Source organism: Poromitra crassiceps (assembly GCF_964638095.1).
Source record: "Poromitra crassiceps genome assembly, chromosome: 5".
Classification (NCBI taxonomy): domain Eukaryota; kingdom Metazoa; phylum Chordata; class Actinopteri; order Beryciformes; family Melamphaidae; genus Poromitra; species Poromitra crassiceps.
The window spans coordinates 28,328,483-28,355,957 of NC_139642.1; the positions used below are offsets into that span (position 1 = coordinate 28,328,483).

A 27,475-nucleotide genomic window follows, 5' to 3' on the forward strand; every position below is an offset into this window, starting at 1 on the left:
GCTTTAAAACAACCAGAGGAGGGCCAAAGTGCTGTACAGAGTACTGAAGAGCAATCAGCTCTACTTCACAGCCTGGGTGTGGTTTATCCCACATGGAAAGAATCTATATGTACCCTATATGTTTTAATATAGGGCCATATATAGTTTTCCCATATATGGTGCATACATAAAATTGGCCGTTTTCCTATATTATATGTACATATATGTACCTATATGTATAGGTACATATATGTACCTATATGTACATATAATATAGGAAATCGGCCAATTTTATGTATGCACCATATATGGGAAACCTATATGTACATATATGTACCTATATGTAGGATTTTAAATAAAAAAAAATAGCAGCGCACACGGGATTCGAACGCCGTTCTCCAAGGTTCAAGCCGTGCGCTCTAGCGCTGAGCTATACATTTTCTTATACTAACCAGTTAGCCGGGCATATTATATACTCTCTAGCACACAACGTAGACCACAATTGTCAGCGATCGGGAAGTTATTTTATGTGATGCGTACGATCGTAACAGACTAAAATGATGATGTGTGTGTGTGTGCATCTATAGTCTGCAGGCTGTACGGCTTCAGAGGTTAACTTCATTTAACACCAGAGACTCAGGAGGTAGGCCTACACAGAGCCTCGTATAGTCTGTTACAATAACATAGTGTGCCCAGAGCACCTCGTTCCGCACTTGGTGCAGACCGGTGCAGACTTGCTTTGGTCTAGTCAGTCACAGCTAGTAAGTACTTGCGCATGCTCGTTGCTGCAGGAACTGAATTCATTATTTTATAGTATTGCGCTAAACTATTAACCATAGTTGTGTCCTGGAAGCTTTTTGCTGGCACCACATAGCCTATAGTCCCATATTTATGATATTTCATGTGACATAAAATGCGTTGAAATGTAGTTTTCGTGTAGATCAGATTTCAACTCTCAGTTACACAATAAAAGACAATAAAATGCCAATTCACACACTATCAATATTGTCTCTATTCCAAACTACAACAAATGTTTTAACAATATGATGAACCAAATTGTGTTTTTTTACACGTTTACGTTGTAACCGCATTTTAGCCGGTTGAAAAGAGGGTGAAATTAGGTCTTAGACGTTCAAACCCAATATCACCCAGATTTAAACTAAAAATCAACGTTGAAAAAACGTTTTGTGCTCGCTGGGTATATATGGATTATGACACAGTGTATACAAACAGATTTGTAAATGACCTATATAGGAGGCATATACCTTGTATTGTGTACATATATGGCCTATATGTGGATATAAAGAAGTGAGACCTATATGACCTGTATTATGAACATATAGGGCCTTTATGTGTATATAAAGAAGCTATATAGGAGACATATATGCCCTGTATGTGCACATATAGTACCTATATGTGGATATAAAGAAGCTATAGGAGACCTATATGCCCGGTATATGCACTTATATGCACCTGAATCTGGCCTATATGCAACCTATATGCGGCATAAATGTGGCCTATATGCGCATATATGCACCTAAATCTGGCCTATATGCAACCTGTATGCGGCATATATATGGCCTATATGCTCCTATATGCGCATATATGCACCTAAATCTGGCATATATGCAACCTATATGCGGCATATATATGGCCTATATGCTCCTATATGCGCATATATGCACCTAAATCTGGCCTATATGCAACCTATATGCGGCATATATATGGCCTATATGCTCCTATATGCGCATATATGCACCTAAATCTGGCCTATATGCAACCTATATGCGGCATATATATGGCCTATATGCTCATATATGCTGCATATAGGTTGCATATAGGTTGCATATAGTTGCATATATGTTCATATAGATTCTTTCCATGTGGGATTCCATGGAGAAAAGAGGAGAGAAGAGAAGAGAAGAGATAAAAAGGAGACTGACAGCCTAGCTACAGCAGGGAAGAGAAAGTGGCAGCCAGGGAGTGAGTGGCAGAGGGCGACAACAGTCAGCAGACAGATGGGAAATAAACCCGCTATAACAGTTGTTAGCACAGACAGCAGCACCTGGAGCTGGACTTTTATCAACTATAATGACGCGGACAGGATCCTCTGAACAATATGGCTTGCTGTGTTCCCACACACTGGCACACTGCCAGGGAGTTTATAAGCAGAAGGAAAGGCCAATAGTCGAGAGACAAATGTCTTTTATTTTGTCGTTGTTTTGTGCTTTGTAGGCTGTGAGCAAGTTTGAAAAACAAACAAGAAACTTGTTTTTCAACAAGCTTCAACAATTATAGAAATTGCTAAATATTATACATTTACTTTTCTTGGTCTACCACTGTTCTATGAAATATCAGTGGGAGTTATGATACAGTGAATTCACTTTGATGTGGTGGTGGGGTTTGTAGTCCTGCTACAGTAGGTACTGCACTCTAGTGCTACAGTCAAGCGAGTTCCTCCACTCACAGTTATGATTCCTCCGTCATGGTCACGCAGCAGGCCCAGACACAAAGCACTGAGGGGAACAGCGTGCTCCTACAAACACCGGAGGAGACAGAGAAGAGACACAACTCATTTTCACTACAGATCACATCCACATGAGTGAAATCACACATCGAGGTTCACACAAATGGCTCCTCCACTTTGTGTTGTCTCATCTACTGAATGTCAGTGTTGTGGAGTCTTATCCATTCACACACACGCATTTGAGGTTTTTAAAGATGCCAAAGATCCACTCAAGAATGGAATCATAGTTCAGGCCAACCTTGCCTAAGATATGACAGAACTAATGGGGTGCCTGATATATTGACATAACTAGAGATGAGGCAGATGTTTGTCACAGCCATATAAAACATCCAGCTAGACTACGATTGTTCAATTGTTGTAATTGAGAATCCACACCAGTCAAGGTAACATCAGTACCACCCATCAGCGCCTCGCTTACCTGTATGGCTGTAGAGTTGATAGTGGACAGGTTGATGATCAGCCCAAGCATAGGATAAAGGATCTCTTTGTATTCACATGCACTGCACAGCTTCTGCAATAACAACCAACAACATACAGTAGTACATCATCATCATCATCATCTATCTTCTATCTATCTATCTATCTATCTATCTATCTATCTATCTATCTATCTATCTATCTATCTATCTATCTTCTATCTATCTATCTATCTATCTATCTATCTATCTATCTATCTATCTATCTATCTATCTATCTATCTTCTATCTATCTATCTATCTATCTATAAAAGGAAGTAAGTGGGCTCTGTTTGTTTGTTTCAACTTTTGTCACGGAAGTGATGTCACTCAACTGGAAGTGATGTCATCAGTGATGTCCTTGAGCAATTGTGATGTCACTGATGATGCAAGAAGGGAGTAAGTGGGTTATGTCTGTCTCTCTGCGATTTTTGTCCCGGAAGTGATGTCACTCAACCGGAAGTGTGGTCATCACTGATGTCATCAATGATGTCACTTGAGCAATTGTGATGTCACTGATGATGTCACAATGTCTATGACGTGCAAAGTTGAACATGCGCTGAGTGACGCCACTCGAGCAATTGTGATGTCATCAGTGATGTGAAGTTGTGCAAACGTGTACTGCGCATGCCAATAGAGCGGGCGAGGCCACGCAGCGGAATCTTGTGTGCATAGCGCGCGATTTCTAGTTGAATAAAATTATATCCAGTGAACTATGCACCAGCAAAACAATGTGGACAATATCACCCGATCTACTATGAATCCTCCATTCAATGCAAACTTTAAGGTCTACGAGACCCCTTCTCCCACCCCCCCCACCCCCCCCCCCCCCCAAGGGGACCCCTGGGTCTCCCACCCAGTGCTCGGAGATCCCAGGTTGATCCATTAATTGGGCTTTTTCAGGTAACCGGTGCAAGCTGGGTTGTAGAGATTGTACAACTCGATCCTAAAGAATGGGGAAATCTTTATGCAATTCCTTTCTATTGAATGGAGGGTTATGCAAGACAAACTACTGTACAGTATATGTCTGATATCTGAGCGTTTTATTTTCTAGCATTCCCATTGAAGTGTTGTTGTTTTCTTCTTCTTTAGAAGCCTTGTTTTGGTATCAGAATTCAACACAATACCAAGTGAATAGTACTCACTTAGTAATTCTATACAAAAAGGACAAGTCTGTAATCATATTCACCATGGCGACCAGAAAGGCCTCCCAACATTCTGGATTGTGAGCCATGTTGTGGCGGATGACATCATCTCTAGCCAGACAGCCAATAGCTGAGATCAGAGGTGGAAGGACATGCTGATTGGACTTGCTGATATTTCTCTGAGAAATCGGCACACACACACACACACACACACACACACACACACACACACACACACACACACACAGGTGCACGTACGCACACACACACACACACACACAATAAGATCCTGAAAGGTGAGATTACCTCTAGGTCTGGCATGTTTGACGATGAAGCAACTTTTTTTGCAAATAGCTTACCAGTATTGTTGTAAATGGGACACAGACAGATTCTTCCAACACATCCCTTAGCTGCATGCAAAATCTGTAAGAAAATAGGAAAACATTCTCCATGTAAGAGATATAATGTAAGACAAAGGTTGAATATATTAAATATTCCATCATCAAACATTAGCACATTTCTGTCAACAACATCCAGCAACGCTTGGCTGATGGTAGTCTGAGAGTAATTAACCCATTGATACCTGATGCAGCATTTGTGTGTATATCCCTCATTTGTGTGTGTATCCCTTTAAGACCGCGAACCGCGTCACGCAGTTCGCGGTCTTAAAGGGATACACACAAATGCTGCATCAGGTATCAATGGATTAAGGGTGATTTGCGTGACATAGCAGTACACTTGAGTGGTCAAATAGCATTGATCAACATCCATCAACAACAACAACAACAACAACACAGTATTTGAGATCCAGGTGTGAGGGGTACTTTCATTGGACCATCCTTTTTTTAAATCGAATCACTAACAAATCTATTGTCTATGTTCGGAGAGTAAAACAAGCATTATACAATTAGTTGCACATAGCATTTTAGCAAAGGGCTTATGAAATGACTTGGAATATACATTTTTAAATCATTTTGGACATAATCTGTCATTCTCAATCTTTCCACGTACAATATGAGTACTCAATATGGGTTTGGCACTAGTGAAGAAATGTCCCGAGAGCTACGGACAGGGAAAAAGATTATTCCCTATTTCACTGCTTGACAGTTGGACTTATGTTCCTGCTGCAATTGAGAGCCTGCCTGCCTTGTCTTTTCATCTCCATTTTCATGAAGCTCCAGAGGGAGAAACAGGTTGAGAAACGCAAGGGCCTTTTGCTTTCCAGTGAGATTAACACCGATAGCGCGTGTTGATTTATTAAAGATGTTCCATTTCTCAGAGGCCCTCCCCTGATGTGGGTGGATGTTAAAGCGTTTTTAATATATATGGACATGATTTATGTGAGGATAATAGGCTGTCCTATGGGTAATAGTCTGAATTCTGCAGAGGATGTGAAAATTAGATGTATTTTCTCGTGCAGAAATAGCATTCATCATTTTCGTGTGAGAATGAAAGCTCGTGTGTATTTGCTGTGCTCTGCTGCATCGGCAGTACTTGTTTTCTGATGCAAAGTTCTCCAGAACGACGACTGCTGTGTTCTCCTGCTGCTGTGTTGGCTTTAAGATGCACTCCATGAGGTTCTTCATGAACCTTCACATAGAGATTAAGTGCACAGTACAGACAAAGTGAAAAGAAAAGGAGAAAGGAGAAAGGAGGAGAAAACATTTGCTAAAAATTACACACTCTCCATAAGTGGCAGAACCGTAAAATGAGATTAATACCTCAAGACAGGAAGGACTATTAGTGCAAATACAGGGAGCCATCGCATGACTAGCACATTAATGAATACAACAATTTAGTTCAATTCCAGCTCTATTCAAGGGGAGAGGCGTGGAATAGAATATGTTATTATTTAGAGTATAAACCCAAATTCCCGATCATATTACACTTCTTAATTTCTTAATTCCCTACGCACTATGGGTTTGGATGCATTTTTAATCAAGCTGTGCTATTACTCCCATCAATTGCAATAAGATGACAAAATGGAACAATTTCTTACATATGCAAATTCAAGTTGTCAATGGCCAAACGTCTACTGTGTGGCATCTGCGAGTACAAAAACAGCAGTGCCAGGCATTCTGTCCGCACCGCAATATGTTCCCATGTTACCAAGTAAACAAGGGACTGGCGGGAGACTGGGCATGTCATCAGCATCTTCTGGTTTTCATCTAAGAACAGAAAGAAATTGGGCATATGCAGAGAATTAGCTTACTCCACACAGAATATGCTGTGTAGGAATATATTTGATTTCTATATGTTCCTGGTAACCTGCTTACTCTAAGCACAAAGTGGACTGCAAAGTTCCATCCATATGGATTTTGTGTATATCTATTTAGTGAGATTTGATGTGTTGCAGCCCACATAGCGTGTGACTCAAGTGAGGGCTTAACAAGAGGAGGCTTCAGCACCACCGTGACAATAACAACACAAAGGCTTTATCGAAGATGTTCGGTATTTCAAGAATGCTTCCTCTTTTTTCCTGCCAATCCAATGAGAACAAATTGCTGTGTGAAGAAAGAGAGAAAATGAAGTGTACCTCAAGCACCGACATACCATTTCCATTGCAAATCACCCGCCATAACTTCAGAACGGACACACACAGCTCCTGTGCGCACGCTTCCCTCGCTTTCTGCAACAGGCAACTGGACAGAAAACAAAATATGTATTCTTTATTCTTACAGTAATTGCTCTTCAAATGCAGAAATAGGGAAAATGCAGTTTAGACACAAGGTTAACAATGGGAAAAATGGCAATGGGAAAAATGCATTAAAATCTCAAAACAAATAACGGAAACACAATAAAACACGGCATAAAACACAATATAACACATAACAAATAGCCACAATATAATATACTGTACCAGTACAGACAGGGAGTCGATAACTCTTGCTGCTGTAAGTCCCTGATTCTTTGACTCTTAAATGTAGGCTCTCTAAAGCAGCGCCCAGAGTGACCAAGACAGGTGAGAATACATGCAGGCGGTGTCTCGTCATAGACCCGTGGTCAATGGGTCAGCATGGGGGAAATCCTCTCGTTCTTCACATTCAGCATAGTTAGCATTTAGCTGCTAGCCCAGCACAGGCAGACAGGGTCGGGGATTCAACTCCCGCAGTAAACGCACATCTGAACAGATGTCTATGTACCTGCTCTTGAATCCCCAATCCTGTAGTGTAGAGCCGCAGCACCTTCTGCTGGTGAGTCAGCACATTGTGATATATGGGGGGGGGTGGGGGGGGGGGGGGGGTTCCCCACGGTCCCCCACGGTCCCCCACGGTCCTAGCATTCGTCCTACTGACACAACGATACTGGAAGTAACATTTTGTGGGCGTTCGCACACACAGACCGACTATCTGGCACTGGTCTTCTACACAAAATACCTGTCATAGATTTCATTTCGTTGTGCTTCACCACCAGGCTGGCTCATTAAGCTTACTGGCCATTTTCCACCCAGCTAAATTTCTTTGCAGGAACCTAAACAACTTTCCAGACACTTTGTTCCAACTTGAATGTCAGTGCCAACACAGTGTAGTTAATAATACCCGTACTAATCTGACATGTGGGAGTCATACAGTAATCGTACAGAAAAAAAACCTCTTTCTGGGACAAAATACGGGTCCTTTGCTCATCTCAATCTGTGATAATGTTTTCCTTTTTGGGCCATCATTTACGAAGACAAACAGCCAAGGTGAGGAGGGTGAGCTCTCTCTAGGCTGGACCATCTTTGTCATTGTACGCCCCTGTCACTGGCTCCATCTGTCAAAGCCCCTCCCCACCGATGCCTGTCAGCTGCCTCTGGTCTCCTTACCTCCTCACCGTGTCATTGCCGCTGATGATACTGAAGCCATTGTTCAGCCTGAACAGGGTCTGGCCAGTACCTGTTAGCAGAGAACACGAGATCATGTAAGAACACAGATAACCCATATATCATCACTAGGTAGCCTCCGGGTTTGACAGAAGGACAACGCCCCCCCCCCCCCCCCCCCCCTCTCTCTCTCTCTCTCTCTCTCTCCTAGATCACCCTGGCTGTGCACTGGTTCACGGTCAAGGGCATGAGAGAGTAGAATAAATAAGTTATAAAACACAATTGGAATTAGTGGGTGAGTAAGGAATGGTCGATTTTTCCCCCCTCAAATAATGAGTTGGAGTAAACAGACAGCGGAGCAGAGCAGAGGCGGAGCACTGCGAGTGGAGAAAGCCTGTACTGTCAGCCCTGCCCAGGTCCTTTCAGCTGTGAGTTATGTAACTTAATTGGCCTTTTCCATTCAATGGCACTGTGAGACAGGCATTATATCTTCTGACAGTATATCATCCAAATGAAGAAAAAGGAGGGATTGGATGAGAAACGCTTCTCTTTTTTCTGCAAAGGACTCCTGGTACAAAGGAACATGGTGTATTAGACATAGCAAAACAAGTTAAACGAGGGAGAGAGAGAGTTAACATTACACCAAGGAAGAGTCTTGAGAGTAAATGGCTTACCGAGAGTGACGAGCTATAGCTACCAGACCTGTCAACAGTAAGAGCAATGATGTGTCGGGCACGTCATAACGTTTAGAGCTATTCAGTTGAAATGTTACAAAATTAATACTCCTCTGAGGACGATGTTAACCTTGATCAATTGTGCTGTTAGGCCCTTTCTGCAAAATGCAGAAATGTGTCTTTTCTGCCTTTTGACTCGAGCCAAAAAGAGATATTTTAGCAGTGCAGCGTTTCAAAGTCAAATTGTTGGGTCAAGAGTATTCACAGGAGGGTGTATCAGCAGCTGACAGAAGAGAGGCGAACAACTTGATGAAGTGGACTTGCTGTCTGTAATCCAAGGTTATTAACACTCTACCTGTCCCTTCCAAATAGCACCTGATAAACAAATGGCCATGCCTCTTCATCCAGAAGTACTTTTGACTATCCTCCAAATGATGAAGATTTTGTTTGGCTTTTTCTGCTTGTCATTTTCATGCACATGTTGGATGAAAAGTCATGTCCATTGGGCTTATAATGTACTATTAAAGACCGCCTAAAGTCATGTTTCACACACACACACACACACACACACACACACACACACACACACACACACACACACACACACAGACACACACACACACACACACACACACACACACACACACACACACACACACACACACAGCGTATATGTATGCATGGCAGTGTTCCATCTGTGCAAGAGAAAATAAACTATGATATTTGGTTTTATTAGGACCTACTATATCGGTCGCACCAGGCAGCTCTCAACACTTCTGAGCCTATTCCAGACATTGACCATCTGTCTCTGTGTTAACCTTAGGATAGGTGTAAGCTTAGCCAGAAGGAGAAGACCATCATCTCCCCAGTGAACATGGCTTGGGCTCACTTTAAGTATTTATTATTGTATTCCCTTGTCCTGCACAGGTGGTACTGAGATTTTGCTCTGTCTCTCTGTGGCTCTATGGACTGGATTGGAAATGTGCTCACTATACTGTAACAAGCAAATGGAGCATGAAGAGAAATCAATGGTGGACAGCATCAGGTCTCCCATCGCTTCCATTTTCACAGGTATTACAGATTGACAGTTGCCCACAACAAATATTTGGTTTTGGCAGCCATGCTTCATCTGTTGTCATGTCCTTGAAAGACCATTGCAGGCACTTATGTATGAACAAAAAGGTTGACTTGAAAGACAACTACAGCCGAATCATGAATAAGACCTCGAATTGCTTAAGGTGGTGAAGATTTTTCTCTTTTCCGCCTTCATGCCCTATTTACCTACCTGACCTAAAAGAGCTTTTATTGCTATCATTGTGGCCATAGAAGCAGGAGGAGATGGGTACTCACAGGGTAATGGCTTGTGACAGAAGCTCCAACCCTCCACAGTAGTAGAGGGGGATCTGTCCAGGTCTTGATAGCTTCTCTAGCAGCTGGGGCACTTTTGTGGCCTTCTCCTCTCCCTTGTTGAACGCTTCCCTCGCAATCCTCTCCTGGCTCTCTCTCTCCTCCTCCAAATCCACCTGGCTTAAGTATCCTGTGAGGAGAAGATGAAAAGACATGAAGGAGGGAAATGAGAAACCAGAACCTGATCTGAGAGAAAAATGGTTCCAGAGCAGCTGAGCGTGTAACTAATAGTTGTACCCCCACAGAGTAAGGCAATCTGAAAGCCAACAGCCACCTCAAGATGACTCTCTCCACTTCCTCAGCACACCCAGAGAGGAGGAGAACAGTGTGCTAGCACTCTTTCCGATGTATTCAAAGTGTATGATACATACAACAAAATTGTCTTTGCAAAGCTACATGAGACAGTGATAGACGCTAAGTAAGGGAGTGGTTTTAGGTTCGGAAACTCCTAAATATCGGACGTTTGACTCTGGGTTCCCAGATTGGATATACAGTAGTATTCTTAATAATGGTTGAATGATTTCATGGAATAATAATGAAATCACCCTCTAAATTTACAGCTTAAATTCCAAAAAGCATAAATATATTGCAAGAAAAAAATCACTTGAGATGGTGTGAAATGATACAGCACTAATGAGGGTAATGCCCTCAAAATGATTGAAATAAATTTGAATTGTCTTTACCCAACATCTGGGGGGGAGGGGGATTCTTTACCTTTGACCATCTTCTCCCTTCCAGGTTCAATTTCCATGATCTTTTCATAGCAGTTTCTGGACTGAAAAAGAGAGGCTTTTGGTACATCACTCTAGTAATGACAGGTTGATGTGCATATCTCTTCTGGAACCATGGAAATCAATACATTTACTGTATGGCTTCACCAAAATACGATCTCAGCACAAGAGTGGCAAGAACAAATCGGAAACCATTAATTGTTTATTGTGCACTTTGCAATATTTGTATCAAAGAGAACCTTGACAAGATAGCAATATGTTTAAATATGCGTATTTTCCAATGAATGGGTTGCATAATTAGGTGTAATCATGGGTAATTATGATCGCCTTGTTAAAAGAAAAAAGTAAATCAAAGAAGCATAATTAGATGTAATGATGGGTAATGATGCTCACCTTGTTATAGTTCTTCAGTGCCATATATGCTTTGCCCATGTGAAGATAAGCCTTGATGCACTTGTCATTGCACTGAGAATGAGCAGGAGAATGTTTGGGTTAAAGCACTTTAGCAGCAGCAAATCTACATAATTGTGTGTGTGTGTGTGTGTGTGTGTGTGTGTGTGTGTGTGTGTGTGTGTGTGTGTGTGTGTGTGTGTGTGTGTGTGTGTGTGTGTGTGTGTGTGTGCGTGCGTGCGTGTGTGCGTGCGTGCGTGTGTGCGTGCGTGCGCGTGCGTGCGTGTGCGCCCCCGCCCCGCATGGTTAAACATTGGTACAGTGAAATTGAAAATACTCATTGTGAACGTCAAGCGTTTATATAGTATAGGCCTGGTTTATATTGTATTATAGAGATGTGATTACACAAATTTAAATGAAACAAACAACAGTTGTTTATCGAGCATATTTATCATCCAAAACTAAGGCGGGGGGACAGCTAGAACTTGTACTCGGTTTGAGTAACCAAGAACAGACAGACATCTAGGGGAAAGAAAGAAAAACAAATTAGGATGGACCAATAAACATGATTCGTTTATACGCTTTTTCGAACAGAATGTTCTCTTCAGAGTGCTGCACTGCTCATGACCTGTACCCTGCATCTATTACTGCTCCTGGCTGAGTGTTGCGCTGCAGGACAGAACATAGTCTGGTGTTAAGACATACCACCAATCTTCCTACGAAACCTATGATCCTCTGGACTCCCAGAACTACAAAGAATGGTGCTGAGATGACACCATGATGAATGAGGTAGCGAACCAACTGACCCCAGTGCCAAGTCTCTGGCCTTACCTTCAGGGCCCATTCACAGTCACTGATGGCCTCCTTGTACTTCCCCAGCTTGATATAGGCCTAGGTAGAGTTCAATGATGGACAGATGGTAACGAGGCAGCGAAAGCATACAGTAAATGCATGTGAGATCAGAAAGTAAAACAGTAGTGTTAGATTGCTGTGGCCACTATAGTGCAGGCTTTACAGAAACTGGGCCCTCGGAATGAAACCGAATGAATGTGAACTGACTGTAATAGCATCTGACGAACATCTGAAATGAACAACGCCGACACAACCCTCATGCTTCACAGAGGCCCCCGTGGAAGCCCACGTCCCATTACTGGACTGTAGGTGCCTTTGACAAGCGCAGAGCTACAGTAAGAGCAGCTTTATTTCTGTTCCTCTGAGGAACAAAACATTACTTTGGCAGATCTATCGTGTATTTTAGAGGTTGGGCTCAACATCAATGAGGTCCTCAATATGCTGGACTCAAACTGCCCCCCCCCCCCCCCCCCCCCCCCCCCACAAAAGAAGGTTGGGGAGCGTTCATGTGTTTTACTCCTCTGCCTCTGAAGAGGCCTGGATCCAAATCTCTTTTTCAAACGTACAATGTACTCCCTCTTTCTCCCATACCCCATGTCTTCATTACAAAGTCAACATTTAAAAAACAAAAGGTATGAACAAAGGATGAAAATATTTACTTGCGCTCGGTTGGTGTATAATGGCTGCATGTCACGTAGTTCAGCCAATCCATCACTGTAATACTTCACAGCGGTTTCATAGTCTTCTTGGGTGTAAGCTGCATTCCCCTTGACTTTGAGTGCTGGAGCGATATATAAAAGAACAACATGTAAATCTACAGAAGGGCACACGGAAGGTGCAGAACTACGCCAAGCTAGGCCCGCTATTGTGCGCTATTCGTGAGTCGGATCCGGATCCGGATCTGCTCTTCCTTAGCCCATGCTACACCCTTCCACAAAGTTTCATGAAAATCCGGCCAGTAGTTTTTCCGTAATCCTGCAGTCAAACAGACAAACAAACCACACCAAAAACAAACCACAGCTGACCCCACAGAGCAGCAAGTACAGCTGAATACGATGGCCTCCAAAGTTCACCCACCAATTGCCTTTTCCTCTTTTTCTCTCCTCTTCTGTCTCCTGTCTTCAGCATCTTTCTCCATAAAATTCATAAAATTCTCTAGTCAAAAACAAAACAAAACAGATGAGCATAAATGCTAGAACAGAATAGGAGTGAACTGTAAAGTTATTTCACATCCATACCATTTCAGGAATACCGTTTGTTCCTTTGTTACCAATAACGGAAATCCAATCATCAAAAAAGTAATGTTGGGGTCTAGATTGCAGCAATTCATGTATTAGAAGTGACATTTTCAGATCATGTTTTGAAAGTGAAAGTTAATGTTACTGATCCCCACGGGGGAGTAAAAAAGGAAAATGTTATCCCAAAGACAAACACTGCTTTAAGTCCAATATGCAGTAGTAAATGTCAGTTCGAGGTACATGTACAGTCAGCAATGGTATCAAAAAATCAGTGTGCAATGACCGTGGAGTTAAAAGTAATTTGAAACAGTCTTCTGTGCCTCAAGCACAAACTATTTTCTGCTCTGTTTATGGTGAATTAAATTGAATTGAACGGTTTCTGACAAAGAGGTGTAAAAGTTGGCTCATTTGCATCTCGATTGCCATAGTGTAATCAATGATTGTTTTACACAAAGAAGAATTCTAGGTGTTTATTTGATGATAATTTGTTTGACAAGTGTCCCAGCAGTGCAAGCAGTGCTAGGGTGGAGTAGGGGGATATGCATGATTGGAGTGAGTGAAACCCCACAGTGTTGTTTTAATTAACTAAGAAAAGCTGAAGAAAATATGTAATTCATGCATTGACTAGCCAGGCACCGAGCTTCTTCCTGGTAGTGAATGAACTGCGCACCAACCTAGCGCTCGCTCATGCTTGTGTGACTACCGTATTGGTGTATGAGTGCTGCATACATATTTTCTCTGCAGGCATATCTGCGGCCTAAAACAATGCAGTCCCACTAGGCACTACAAATAACAAACCAATAAACACATGGAAACCAGAATCTTTTCCAGCAACTAAAAAAGTAGATGTGGTTCATTGAACTGGAATGAAAATGTACCTCTAAACACCACATCAGTGCCTTATTACATCACATTCAGTTTCACTCAGTAATCACAAGTAATTCATTTGTGTTTTTTCCTCCAGTCTCTTGAACCATATTGGAGCCAGATAGAGTGCTGTGATATATCAGCGATGATTGTTGCCCTGTGGGCAAAGCCAAAACCAATAAGAAAATATATATATTAAATTATAAACTACCAGAAAGTTGTTTCCTGTCATAGAGAGGCATATTTGGAAGCCAATTTCTCATATCTGAAAAACAAAATAATTTGGAAACAAGAACAGTCAGAACATAGCTTGATGAGCTAATCTAATGGATAATATGCGTATAGTTGACAATTTGTTAATCCAATCTGACGCTCTACACTAAAATGAGAGCGCAGCTGTTCAAAAAAAAGCACAGCGTGCGCTTTCTGTATAAATTAACGAACGGACATACGTTTTAAAAATGCAAGCTAGCTAGCAGTTAGCTAACTATACAGCTCACTCCTCTGCTCTCCGCTCCTATACTCCCTTCTCTTCTCTTCCTCTGTTTTTTTTTTACCATTTTAATTCATTTTCTGCTCTTGGTGCTCTGCTGCTCCGTCTCCTCAGACAGAGGATGGTATTTATTTTACCTTTATTTATACAGCGAGGCCCTTGAGAGCAAGCTCTCATTTTGCAAGGACGCCCACAGTAGAAATTTACAAAATATATTCCAACTGCGCTCCCAATTTACGAACAGTAAGTCCAGAGCGTATCCAGCCCGGAGTGACTATTTACAAACAGACCCGTACTTGATTTGCACTCTGAACACCAGAGCAAAATTCTGCCAACAAACTAAGTATTCATAGATTCAGAGTAATGCAAAAAATAAAATAAAATAAAAAAATCCTATGTTCAGACCAACACCCACACGGGAAAGTGTCACAACGCATTTGAATGTTCAAAACTTTCTCATCTCATGGCTCCACCAGCGGAACCTGTCGCTAAATCTCTCTAAAATGATTTGTTCTCTTTCCATGGCACCAAGGGGCTCTCTTTCAGAAACAGATCATCAGACTGCCAAACACCTCAAAACAGAAAATACTGATGCTGCTCTCCTTGGTGAAGGTTCGAGCTGAATGCAATCCTATAAAATGGTTAGTGACCAAATCTGACAGAACATGCTATTTCTACTGACCAAGTGGAGGAGCTAAGTCTCATCTTGGACGAGGGGAAAAAAGGTTTGTGCTTGTTTCTTTTTTAAGGACAGCAGAGGGAGATCTACTTTCAACTTTGCTCACCTGGATTTACACTTGAAGTATTCTGTGGACTCTGTAAAAACAATGAGAGTAATTAAAAATACTGATAACGGACTTCATAAGATATGTATTCAAATGCAGTGTAGCTACATACAGTAGACAGTACACATTTACCTGCTATGGCATGGATTGCACAAATCTACGTAACAGTAAGAAGGGACAGTGTGTGTGTGTGTGTGTGTGTGTGTGTGTGTGTGTGTGTGTGTGTGTGTGTGTGTGTGTGTGTGTGTGTGTGTGTGTGTGTGTGTGCGTGTGCGTGCGTGTGTGTGTGTGTGTGATGTGTAATGTATGGGCTACAGCCTTTGTAATGTCTTTTACCAGTGAAGAAGGCTGTGGTGGAGGATTTGTGTTGATTGTTGTCCTGTTGATTGTTGTCCTGCATGGCTCTACCTCCAAGGCAGAAATATAGTGATTAGCCTCCTCAACTGCTTTTTGCTGGACATCAGCATCAGAGGAGTTTAGCTCCTTCACCAGTTCACCTGAGAGAGAGAGAGAGAGAGAGAGAGAGAGAGAGAGAGAGAGAGAGAGAGAGAGACAGAGACAGAGAGAGAGACAGAGAGAGAGGGGGGGGGGGGGGGAGAGCAGAGGACATCTCATTGCGGGTAGAATTTAAATACAATAACTAAATGGCTAAGGGACGCTGAAAGTGGGGGTGCTGAGGCCAAGGCTGTAACTGCAAGGCTAAAAAGTTTACCAAAGAATGTTGTGAGAGTAGCCTAGATACTATTTTAGAGTAAGCTGTCGCATGGTTGTCCGTTAAATGGTTGAAATCCTTTGTTATTTTTTATATTTTCTGTGTATCTTGATACTCAGAAGCCCCGAGTAGAGATCAGAGCAGCAGCTAAGTGTGTGTGTGTGTGTGTGTGTGTGTGTGTGTGTGTGTGTGTGTGTGTGTGTGTGTGTGTGTTTGACACAGGGAGAGAGAGAGAGAGAGCCGAGAGAGCAATAAGATGACAACAGCCCTATTGAAAAATCACTATAATATTCATATAATGTCATGGTTTCTCAATGTCACTGTTTCTTGGCAGTGAGTTTAGTTATCTTACCACCCCCCCCCCCCCCCTCCCCTTCTATATCGAATATTCCTCTATAGGAGCCTATGTGTCGTAGCCTGCTCTGTAGGCTAGTGGAGTGTGCCTGTGATATTCAATGGCGACTTTAGTTATATTCTAACGATATAATTAGGGTATGTTTGTATGGTATCAGTAGAATATTCCTATTATTAATCCTCTATGGATTACCAAGACACTACTGTTGGATGCATATTGTTCTGTCTTGTTCTATAGCGTGATCTTCTGATATAGTAATATAGGCCTCCTTTATTATGCATCAGTGCCTGGCTTGAGCTACTTCTGCTCTCACTCAGACATAATGTCAAAATATAAGCGATGTGATGTATAGCTTTTGAGAGAGAGTTTTTGAGAACGTTTGTTTGGCATAACTCATAACTGCTGCGGTCACAATAAGGGTGGCAGTCAATCTGGGAATCCATAGGAAATTATGCAAATCGAAAATCTGTCTTGAGATAGACATACAACAGACAGCAAACTTGAACACCGATGCTGTCAAAGCAGCATAATTATAATTATAATTATGAGCTATCAGTTCACACGGAATGCAGGTGCTGCTCTTTGTTTACCAACACTGATACCTCGTATATTAGGTTATATGCTAATGTGCACCTTCACTCTGGCACGAAGAAGCTCCATCAATAACGTTTACTCACTTATTTTGTCAGCTTTCTTCACAAAACTTTCGATGTCTTCAAGCTGGTCCATCATGCAGCTTTCTTCCACAGGGCAGCTCTTCTTAAGCGTGGCTAAGCTAACTTTACCTTTTCTTGAAGTTTCGCTTCAGCGTTTTGAGTAACCATGGTAACTTCTTGCTGCCTTCATGATCCTCGTAATGTTACTTCCGAGTACTGAAAACATGCACCGCCGCCAGCGGTCGAAAACAAATTGACATACCTACCTGCCAACCACTGCCAACACACACATATACACACAGTCCGTCACACACTAGGCCCAATTATACTCAACGTTAAAGACGGAGACGGAGACGGACAGAGCCCAACGGAGGAAAACCACACACACACTCATGCATTTGACTCTCTACTGCCCACTGGTGGATGTATTGCTTAACATGATACCAACGTGAAAGACGCATGGAAGTATGTGGGCAGTGACGATTACAGCGTTTGAAACCAGTGTTTGAAACGGACGCCCTTATTTACGGATGAAAATGGAGTATAATTGGGCCTTAATACGGATCTTTACGACAGCCCTTGAAGGCCGCATTTGTCTCCTTGGTGGTCACGTGCTTGCTCCAGCCCAAAGAATTTGCTACTAAAAGTGCATTTCTGTAAAACCTTTTGAAGAATAATATTACAAAATAAGAAATGTGTGAAAGAGTTGCAAATAGTGCCGTCTGGGCAGCTTTATAACGATTTTAAATTCAGTAAGAATAAACCATCTAATTAAAATCATTATAAATAAAGGGCAAAATGGAAAAATGTAAGAATTTCTTACATTTTTTGCCCTTTCCCTCAATTAATTACCATCTAGTGGCCTAGCTAAATCCTAGGCCAGTGCTTCTCAATGTGCGGTCTGGGCACCAGGGGTCCTTGAGGGGCTTCCAGGGCCTCCCCAGAAAACCGATGAATTGTTAAACGTGTTTAATTTACAAGAAGTGAACATAGATGTAGTAATGTAATGTAGAATGACTGTTTTGATCATAATCTCTCTCTATATATACAGTTATGGAGTTAATTCTGGACAAAATCATCTGACCATAAAAAAATATTCTCAGATTTGGATCAGAGAGATCAAATTTAATCAAATCTGTGGATTTAATGTGGACTGAATTAGGGTCATGGATGAAAAGGGTTGAGAATCACTAACCTCGCGTCACCAGCCTCTTCTTAGAGAATCACTGTCCTAGGCCAATGAACAGCCGCTTCCTGTTACTTTCTCTCACCAATAGCTCAACACTGCCTCCCTATGGTTAAATTCAGACCCTGCCCCTGGCACCTAAAAGTGTTGTAGGTTGTAGCCTATTAATAGATGTGTCTGTTTTATTACCAACACATTATGTTTTTTTTCCTTTCATCAGCTGTGTGTGTGTGTGTGTGTGTGTGTGGGGGGGGGGGGGGGGGGGGGGGGGGGTTCAGTTAACTTCCTGTGTGGTGCAAGAACCTCCTCGTCTGGAATGTGAATGAGAGCCAGACCAGTGAATGTTTAAAGTTCAACTCGGATATATATATATATATATATATATATATATATATATATATACAGTACATATACATCCTAGGATGCTTTTCCTTCAGTCATTACATAATGACTGCAGCCTTGACCAGGAGCTCATGTCATCAGATGGTTACCAACAGTCATTGGCTGAGTTTCCCAACAAAGAAGCTTCTTAAGAGTTAAGAAGGCTCCAAAGAAGTGTTTCCCAAATGCCTTCTTAACAGGGTTAAGGGGGGGGGGGGGGTTCAATTAACTTCCGGTGTGGTGCAAGAACCTCCTTCTCTGGAATGTTAATGAGAGCCAGACCAGTGAATGTTTAAAGTTCAAATCGGAAGTTTACGCCTACACAGGTTGAAGTCATTAAAACTCATTTTAACCACTCCACAGATTTCATGTTAACAACAAACTAGAGCCGACAAGTCGGTTAGGACATCTACTTTGTTCATGACACTAGTATTTCTTCAACAATTTCTACAGACAGATTATTTAATTTATAATTCACTATATCACAATTCCAGTGTGTCAGAAGTTTACATACACTAAGTTGACTGCCTGCATAGCTTGGGAGATTCCATAAAATTATGTCATGGCTTTAGAAGCTTCTGATAGGCTAATCAAGGTGTACCTGTGGAGATGTGTATCACATATCTCTTTGACAATGGTTACGTTTGTCATTATAACATTATATATATATATATATATATATATATATATATATATATATATATATATATATATATATATATATATATATATATATATATATATATATATATATATATATATACAGTATATAGTGTACATATAGGATGCTTTTCCTTCAGTCATTACATAATGACTGCAGCCTTGACCAGGAGCTCATGTCATCAGATGGTTACCAACAGTCATTGGCTGAGTTTCCCAACAAAGAAGCTTCTTAAGAGTTAAGAAGCTTCTTAAGGAGTTAAGAAGCTTCTTAAGGAGTTAAGAAGGCTCCAAAGAAGTGTTTCCCAAATTATTTATTTCAGACATGGACTGCAGTTCAAATTGCTTTATATACACAGCATACAACAAAATTGCGAGAAACACTACAGAATTTAAGCGACCTTGGGTTCTGTGAAAGGTGCTATATAAATCCACAACATTCTTATTATAAAAGGAATCCATTCTGATTAGAGGAATATAATAGTCTACGGTAAAACATTTAAACACAAGTAACCATACATACAGGGGAGATTTTCAAGTGTTCCCCAATTTTAAACACTAAAGGGTGCATGAAAGAAAGGAAAAAGGGAAAAACACAAGAGGAACAGTGGACACAAGTATCTCCTTTTGCCTGACGCGGCTGGATCTGCCAGTGTTTCGTCATTAAGAAGGTGTTAAGAATGCCCCAGACACTTCTTACAAAACCTTCTTAACGAAAGATCATCTTAGCGCTAAGAAGCTTTTGGGAAACGCAGCCTTCTCAACAGAAGATAATTTTAGGCTAAGAAGCAATCGGGAAACGCGTTGGCTTCGTTGGCTTCTTACGGGAGCCTTAAGAAGGGTCAAAGAAGCTTCTTAGCGCTAGGGTTAGGGTTAGCTTTTGGGTAGTCTGGGCACCTTCCACCCCGCTTTTTGTCATGGGGCGTAAACCACGGAACCAGAATGAACACCGGAAGGCAGTGCGCCAAAAAACATCTGTGTTGCTGTTAGCTTGATGTCTCTTCCCTCGATTAATTGTCTGATGCAAAGCTTCTGTATTGGCTTAAAAGATGTGAGATTGTGAATCCGCAATGTTTCTAAAAGAACTTCGGTACGTCCATCTTTTGTTTTGTTGTTTGCCGTTCTGATACTTGGGTCAAATTGTCAAGTTAACGTGAAAGTTGACGAGCTAGAATCGCTGCCATCCGGTCTAGGGCGGGCTCTAGGCCGGAACCAGTAGGGTGACAAAATCAATTGTGGGCGGGAGCCAGGCTCTTTCTCACCGAGAAGAGCCTGGTGACGCGAGGTTAGCTTTTGGGAAATGCATGCCTTCGTAACGAAAGATCATCTTAGGTTAAGAAGCAATTGGGAAACGCGTTTGCTTCTTAAGGGGGCCTTAAGAAGGGTTAAAGAAGCTTCTTAGCGCTAAGAAGCTTTTGGGAAACCCAGCCATTGAGTGTTAACTTTCAACCCTTAACCATAACACTCTCCTGTTGGCGGGTCAGCAGTAGTGGCCAATTCACTGCTCATTCCCTCCTGCAGCTTCCAGCTTAACTCCTCCTTCCTACTCCATATATCCAATAGGAGGCTCTCTCTGCTGCCTCCCCCAATCTGCACATCACTTTCATCCTTTCTCTCCCCGTCAGTCCAGCAACTTCAAAAGCGAGAAGACGGACCTGCATGTCATCGGGCTTGACCTCGCCAACGCCTATGGGTCAGTTCCACATCAGCCATGGAGTTCTTCCACATGCCCTGCTGTGTCAAGAGCTTGGTAGCGAGCTATTTCAAGGATCTGCACTCAGGTGTAAATGGCCTCATAGTGTACCTGGGAGGCTACATGTGTGGAGAGAGAGTGGCTCTTTGGATAGCTGACAGCAATGCACCTGTATTTCTGACAGTGACGCCCAATGAATTGACACACCCTAATCATCACCGTCACAAACATGACCTTTACTTATACAGTTTTGAAATACATTTCCTAAAATGATCTGAAGCTAATGCAAGTCCCAATGCATGATGGTGAACCTTTGGTTAAATACTGTAGCCTACAATAACACGGACCACATCTCAGCCACCACAAAGTCCTGGTTTTGGTTTCTCAAAGAATCAAACTAACAATACAATCAACTAGCAAACAGCAGCCACGCACACACTCCACCAGAGGTGTGGCTGCATCAACAGCCCTGATTGGCAGGGCAAGTTTGATGGACATCATGCACAGCGGTATATATTGGGCATCGCCTTGTCCTTTCACCAGATCCTATCTGAGGGACATGTCGGGCTCCTTCTATGGTTCTGTGCTCCTTATCTGGACACAGGGCATGTGTGGCCGCATTCTGCTCAGTGGGTTGGGCTCTGTGATCATTGTTGATGTCCAAGAGACCCTCTTTGATCCTAGATCTAGTCTCTTGGGCGGCTGTCCTTGGGACCGGACACCCAATGGCCGGCCAGCGTGGCCCCATCGTCAGAACAAGTCCACCAGAGGATGCCAGATGGTGGGAATACATACATTATATATATAACATACCGTAGTAGGTTATATGACCACCATCAGAGCCCTCTGGTCTTGAGACCTGCTGCTCCCCTCCACGTCAGTCAGCTGAATTGACTGGTATGAGGGTGAGGCGAGTGCCTGTGGGTTTATACAGGCTACTGTCACCTGATTGGTTGAAATTTGAAAATGCATTTTTGTCAGTGTAGGAATCCTTTCACAGGATTGCCTAAGGACGAGTCCACCACGGTTTTAACTTGACAACAAAAACATTCTAAATTGAACCCCCGCTCACTTCCTGTTGCAGTGTTTGCTATGGACATAAAAGAAAAAAAAGTGCAGGACTGACCATTCCGTGAAAACCATCTATACAGCTGAGCGGCGAAAACAAAAGTAACGATGTCGAGTGAATATTTCTGCAGTTTGCCGAATGCTGAGAAAAAGGAAGTGCTGTGGGGTTGCGCTCTGGTGAAAACCGTCTATAGAGCAGGAATTATATTGAAATAGATCTCAATGGACATTTATGATGGACCTGATGAGTAAATGTCCTGCACATTTTCCTATCCAACATCACATCCGCTGTTCGTCCCCCACCCAGGTCGCCGTCTCCCCCTCCGGGGTGCACTATCTTCAGTGGCGGAGCAGGGCTGGTCACATGCAACAGTTGATTTATGGTGTCGAATGAGGACACCCATTGAGCTGTGAGTTACTTATAGTGTGCTCAATACACAAAACTCTGAGGAATTCTTGTGTTGACTGGAATGTCCTAATGGAATTGGAGACGTGACCTTTCCCCTCAAAGGTCGCTATGCTTTGTGAAGCAACATAAAGGATGAGGGATTCCAGATGTGCAAGGAGGAAACCAGAGCAACCGGCAGAATCCCGCACGAACACGGGGGAGAACATGCAAACTCCACTAAGGAAGGATCCGGATGGAGTGGGTTTCAAACCCAGGACCTTCTCGCTGTTAGACAAGGAGCCAAGTCCCTGTCTAGTGTCGTCTCACACATTCCACGTTGACATGTTTCCAAAGTCTTTAAATAGCAGGCGAGACAAGAAGACGAGACACACATCACTAGACACTAGACAGGCTTCAAGGAAGGACACTGCAAGTGATGAGAACCATGAAGCGTGTGAGAATGGCAAATCAAATTATACAGGACAAATTCAAAAATGTTGAAGAGAACAATTTGTCATTCATAAAAGCCTACAAAACAGTTAGAAATTTGCGCACAGTGTTCAGCTGCTGTTGATGCATCAGAATCATTTCCACAGCACTGCACCGTAGATGTGGTAAAGAGACAATACAAGCTGCCATTATAGTCATGCTTGGAATAGAATGGAATGTATGGGGCTGTTTCATTTGACATTTGAAAGACCAGAATCCAACCACACTGAATGCCATGATGGTGTCGTGCCTCATGGGAAGACACTGTGAGACAGATACTCATGGCACAATGCTGTCCTTGATTGAGTGCTCTTTTATCTGTCTCACTCTCCACTCATAGCTCAGATCTCCCCACTGTGGCTATCTACAGAAGAGAAACACCACTCCAGCGCTGCACGACAAAGCTACAAATTAATTTGTTTGACATTAATATTTCCTGTTTTGACGTGAAGACATGAAGATGCCCGCATGTGTGACAGCTTGAGGGAAACATACAATGTCTGTTCAATGATCTCTATTATGAGACAGTACATGTTTGCCCGATGCACAGAGACAAATATTACAGCAAGTTCATGAACTGTGGCTCACTCAAAAGAAGAGGCAAAGAAGTCCCGTTATCTCTTGTTCTTGCGGCTCTCCTCCTTCTTCCTCTTTATGGGCAAAGTGCAGAAGACATCTTGGATCCATAATTTGCCTTGAAAAGATAGGTTTGGCTTGACATAATGTAGAATGAATGAACACGATTGTTTTTTTGCAAACCATAACCCTATGGAAATAGCAATTATTACGATTATGATTGGGATCGTTAAAATTATCTTAAAAATGGTTGCAAATTGAATATCTTCAACTACAGTAACTAGCCTATATAGTGAGGTGTGTGTGTGTGTGTGTGTGTGTCTGTGTGTGTGTCCTTCGTACATCTCAAGAACCGTTTGTGCGATCAACTTCACACTTGGCAGCTGTGTTGCTGGGGACCCCCCAAGGACGTGCAGTGTCAGAATTGGTGCAAATTGGACACGCAACACGTTCAATATTAATAAAACGAAGCGAACAGTGAGCCACTCAGCTCTGTGTCTGATGTAGGGAGGTCAAGATGAGGGGAGGAAGGGGAAGTAACTGCAGGGAGAACAATGGGTGGAGGTGTGTGTGTTGTGTTAATATGATTGGAGACTGTAACGGTTTGATGTCTGGGCTGCACACGTTAGACTGTAATGTCCAGGGTCGCACCCTAATATGTCCAGGGTCGCACCATAATATATCCAGGGTCGCACCATAATATGTCCAGGGTCGCACCATAATATCGTTCACGTCAATAGTGACTCCCCCCTCCTTTCATCATCATGCCGTCACTCTCACTGCAACTCCTGTCCAACTGGAAGCTGGCAGCTATTAACTCTTGATAGAAACCGTGTATTTGTAAATTGTAACGTTATATCTCATCTTCGTTAACCATCGCCTCCCTCCTCCTTCTCAGCCCCCTGGGGATTTCATCTCACAGAGTCGCACCAAGAGCACATTGTCAGGATAGGGGTTGAGTTCAGCCCCAACCACACGCAGCAAAATGTTTATTTAAATGGCAACAGTGGTGCAATGAATCATGCGAGGAAACATGTACGTTCAACCTGGGAACCATAGCAAAAGAGTGCACACTGTTTTCATAGCTATTGAACACACCCCAGCTGATCCCTGTAACGCAGGCATGTCCAAAGTCTGGCCCTGGGGCAAATTGCAGCCCGCGGACAGATTTTAAGTGGCCCTCGGCTTCTCTCTCAAACTATACTATATGTGGCCCTCCACACAGTATTGGTTAATCAAGCAAGTTCAATTTGCATTTTTTCCCCTTCACCTAATGATGACAGCACTATCATACAGTTTGTACAAGCACCAAGGAAAAGCACAGCCAGAACTAATGTTTTCAGATGGTAAACAAAATACTTTTGCAGGTTGCAAGTTGCATGCAACCCAATTTCCATGCAACTTCACAGTTACACAAAGCAATTCAAAAATAATCAAGTCTCGTGCAACTTGGCAGTTTCTTCCAGCAAAACTAGCTAGCTAGATTGGTCATTTTTCATCTATTGTATCGTTTTCTTCTTTTTTTCAAGTGAGAATTGTCATTCTGCATCTTTGTATCGTATTTCATATCGTTTTCTCGCTGGAAAATATCAATTCGGACTCGGAGGTGTTGTATCGGTTTTTCTTCTGGCACTGGCTGGCTGGTTGGCTACATGTAGCTAGCTAGCTACTTTGTTAGATAAAATATGGCTGTCCCGGGCCCCGAGAATAGGAAGAGAGCTATTAGTGCATTAATACTCATGGATATGTTGGAGGAGGAGGAGGAAAAAACACAACATGAAAAAAAAGTTAAACGTATGTGGGTGAAGGACTGGCTACTTAAAAGACATCACTCCAATGTCCTTTTACTAGGAACTTTTATTAGTCCATAACAGCAACGCACAGACACGGACGCGTTTCGACGTAAGCCGTCCTCAGCGTGTATGAGCGTTGTGATACACGCTGAGGACGGCTTAATGTCGAAACGCGTCCGTGTGATACTGTGCGTTGCTGTTATGGACTAATAAAAGTTCCTAGTAAAAGGACATTGGAGTGCTGGCTGTTTTTTTCCCTATTTTGAACTTCTGTGAGCCTTGCACCCGGAAAACTGCACATAAGACGGAGAGTGCGCGTTCATACCCTGCTTCTACTTAAAAGACATACCAGTGGATCGTTTCACACTCTTTTCAAGGAGCTTGATCCAATGAGCCTCCGGTGAGTGCATTGTTATTATTTTTCTCAAATTTATTGATTGATTCAAGGAAAATAAATAAACTAGTAGAATTGCATTCTCTTGATTCACAATTTACCAAGTGCAATATGACTTCAGTTATGTTTTAAATGGAATGCAAAAGGAGGCCGCAAAGGCAGACATGACTCCCATTCATGGGTGTAGGTTTAGGGTTGGACGGGTGGGACATGTCCCACCCACTTTTCTGAGGAGCTCAAATTGTCCACACCACTTTTTGGGTGGGCCCGAAAATCCACGATTGATATTATTGTCGTTCGGATGCTGTGGCAGACTGATTTTGAAAGCTAGCATGATGATTCGTATACCATATGAAACTAGAAGACCTAAGGAATCTGGTTGGTATCAACCAGGTCAACCTACTGTACCCTGTCGGGAAGGGGGGAAAATAATGCTCCAAAGTTGGGCTAAATTCTGGCGAGGGAAAAAATTGGCATGGCCATTTTCAAAGGGGTCCCTTGACCTCTCACCTCAAGATATCTGAATGAGAATGAGTTCTGGGTAGGGTTAGTGCTACACACTTTGAGTTGCATGCACTTTAGAAAGGTGTCTTTCCCTTTGAAAATGTTTAAGCTGTTTTCTTTTCAATCAAGTCTAGATCTAACTTTAATATACGTTTTTAATAAAAGGTCTGATAACGTTTTTATTATTTTGAGAATTTATTTTTGATTTAGAACGTAAATTGTAATTATAATACATTTTAATCTAATGTAATTTCACATAAAATTTATTTTTGGCCCACGGCCGTTCCATCTAGATTAATTTTTGGCCCTTCATACGAAAGAATTTGGGCACCTCTGATTTAGCTGCTGTGCCGGAATGTTCTGCTGTTGGAATAGGCACATGTGTGGTTCTGATTTTCTGAATATATAAGCTACAGCACATTATAAATATGGTTGTTGCTGCTGTGCTGCTGTTTGGTCATTAAATAAATGGAGAGAGAGTCCTCCAAAGATATATGTTGGTTCAGTCTTTGTTTTTGGATATGTGAATGTTCTTAATGTATGCAGAATACATAGGGAGACATTTTTTTTTTTTAATAATAATAATAATAATAATAATTCATTTATTGTATATAGCGCTTTTCAGAACCCAAAGACGCTCAAGAGTAAACAAAAGACAAGCAACAGAAACAGGCAACAGGCAACAGATACAGGTAACAGGTACAAATAACAGTGGCGATTCAGGGCAAGGTTGTATGGAGAAGCAGAGGAGAGGAAGAGAACAGGAGGGGGGGGCAGGGGGGGGAGGGGGAAGGAGGGGGAGGCGGTGGGTGGTGGTTAGGAGGAGGTGGTCAGGGGGTAGGGGAGGTTGTAGGCTTGGGAGAACAGGTAGGTTTTAAGTCGGGTTTTGAAAGTGGGGAGTGAGGGAGAGTCTCGGATGGTCTGGGGGAGGGAGTTCCAAAGTCGGGGTGCGGCGCAGGAGAAAGCACGGTCACCAAAGGTTTTGAGTCTGGATGGGGGGATGATGAGGGTGGCAGTAGAAGAGGATCGGAGTGTACGGGAGGGGCGATGGGGGATGAGGAGGTCAGTCAGGTAGGGGGGGCTAGGCTGTGGAGGGCTTTGAAGGTGAGGAGGAGTAGTTTGAAGTCAATACATTGCTTGACGGGGAGCCAGTGGAGAGAGTGGAGGACAGGGGTGATGTGATCGCGGGACCGGGTGTGAGTGAGCAGGCGGGCGGCTGAGTTTTGAACCATCTGGAGTCTATGGAGGGAACGGGAGGTGATGCCGGTGAGGAGG

The 27,475-nt window shown here is 42.6% G+C and overlaps 1 protein-coding gene across 1 annotated transcript in view; it reads right to left on the reverse strand.

The window, feature by feature from the left end:
* Nucleotides 1–27,475, reverse strand: part of ttc12 (tetratricopeptide repeat domain 12) — a gene marked incomplete at its 5' end in the record, with an annotated part of 37,057 nt that overhangs the window by 4,388 nt on the left and 5,194 nt on the right. Inside the window, 17 exon segments of the mRNA XM_083636602.1 lie at nucleotides 2,447–2,515; nucleotides 2,925–3,017; nucleotides 4,151–4,285; nucleotides 4,466–4,529; nucleotides 5,601–5,696; nucleotides 6,106–6,274; nucleotides 6,660–6,748; nucleotides 7,912–7,981; nucleotides 9,933–9,934; nucleotides 9,936–10,119; nucleotides 10,704–10,764; nucleotides 11,114–11,185; nucleotides 11,942–12,001; nucleotides 12,622–12,743; nucleotides 13,040–13,117; nucleotides 15,346–15,376; nucleotides 15,682–15,842. Coding sequence (XP_083492728.1) covers nucleotides 2,447–2,515; nucleotides 2,925–3,017; nucleotides 4,151–4,285; nucleotides 4,466–4,529; nucleotides 5,601–5,696; nucleotides 6,106–6,274; nucleotides 6,660–6,748; nucleotides 7,912–7,981; nucleotides 9,933–9,934; nucleotides 9,936–10,119; nucleotides 10,704–10,764; nucleotides 11,114–11,185; nucleotides 11,942–12,001; nucleotides 12,622–12,743; nucleotides 13,040–13,117; nucleotides 15,346–15,376; nucleotides 15,682–15,842 — 1,556 coding nt within the window.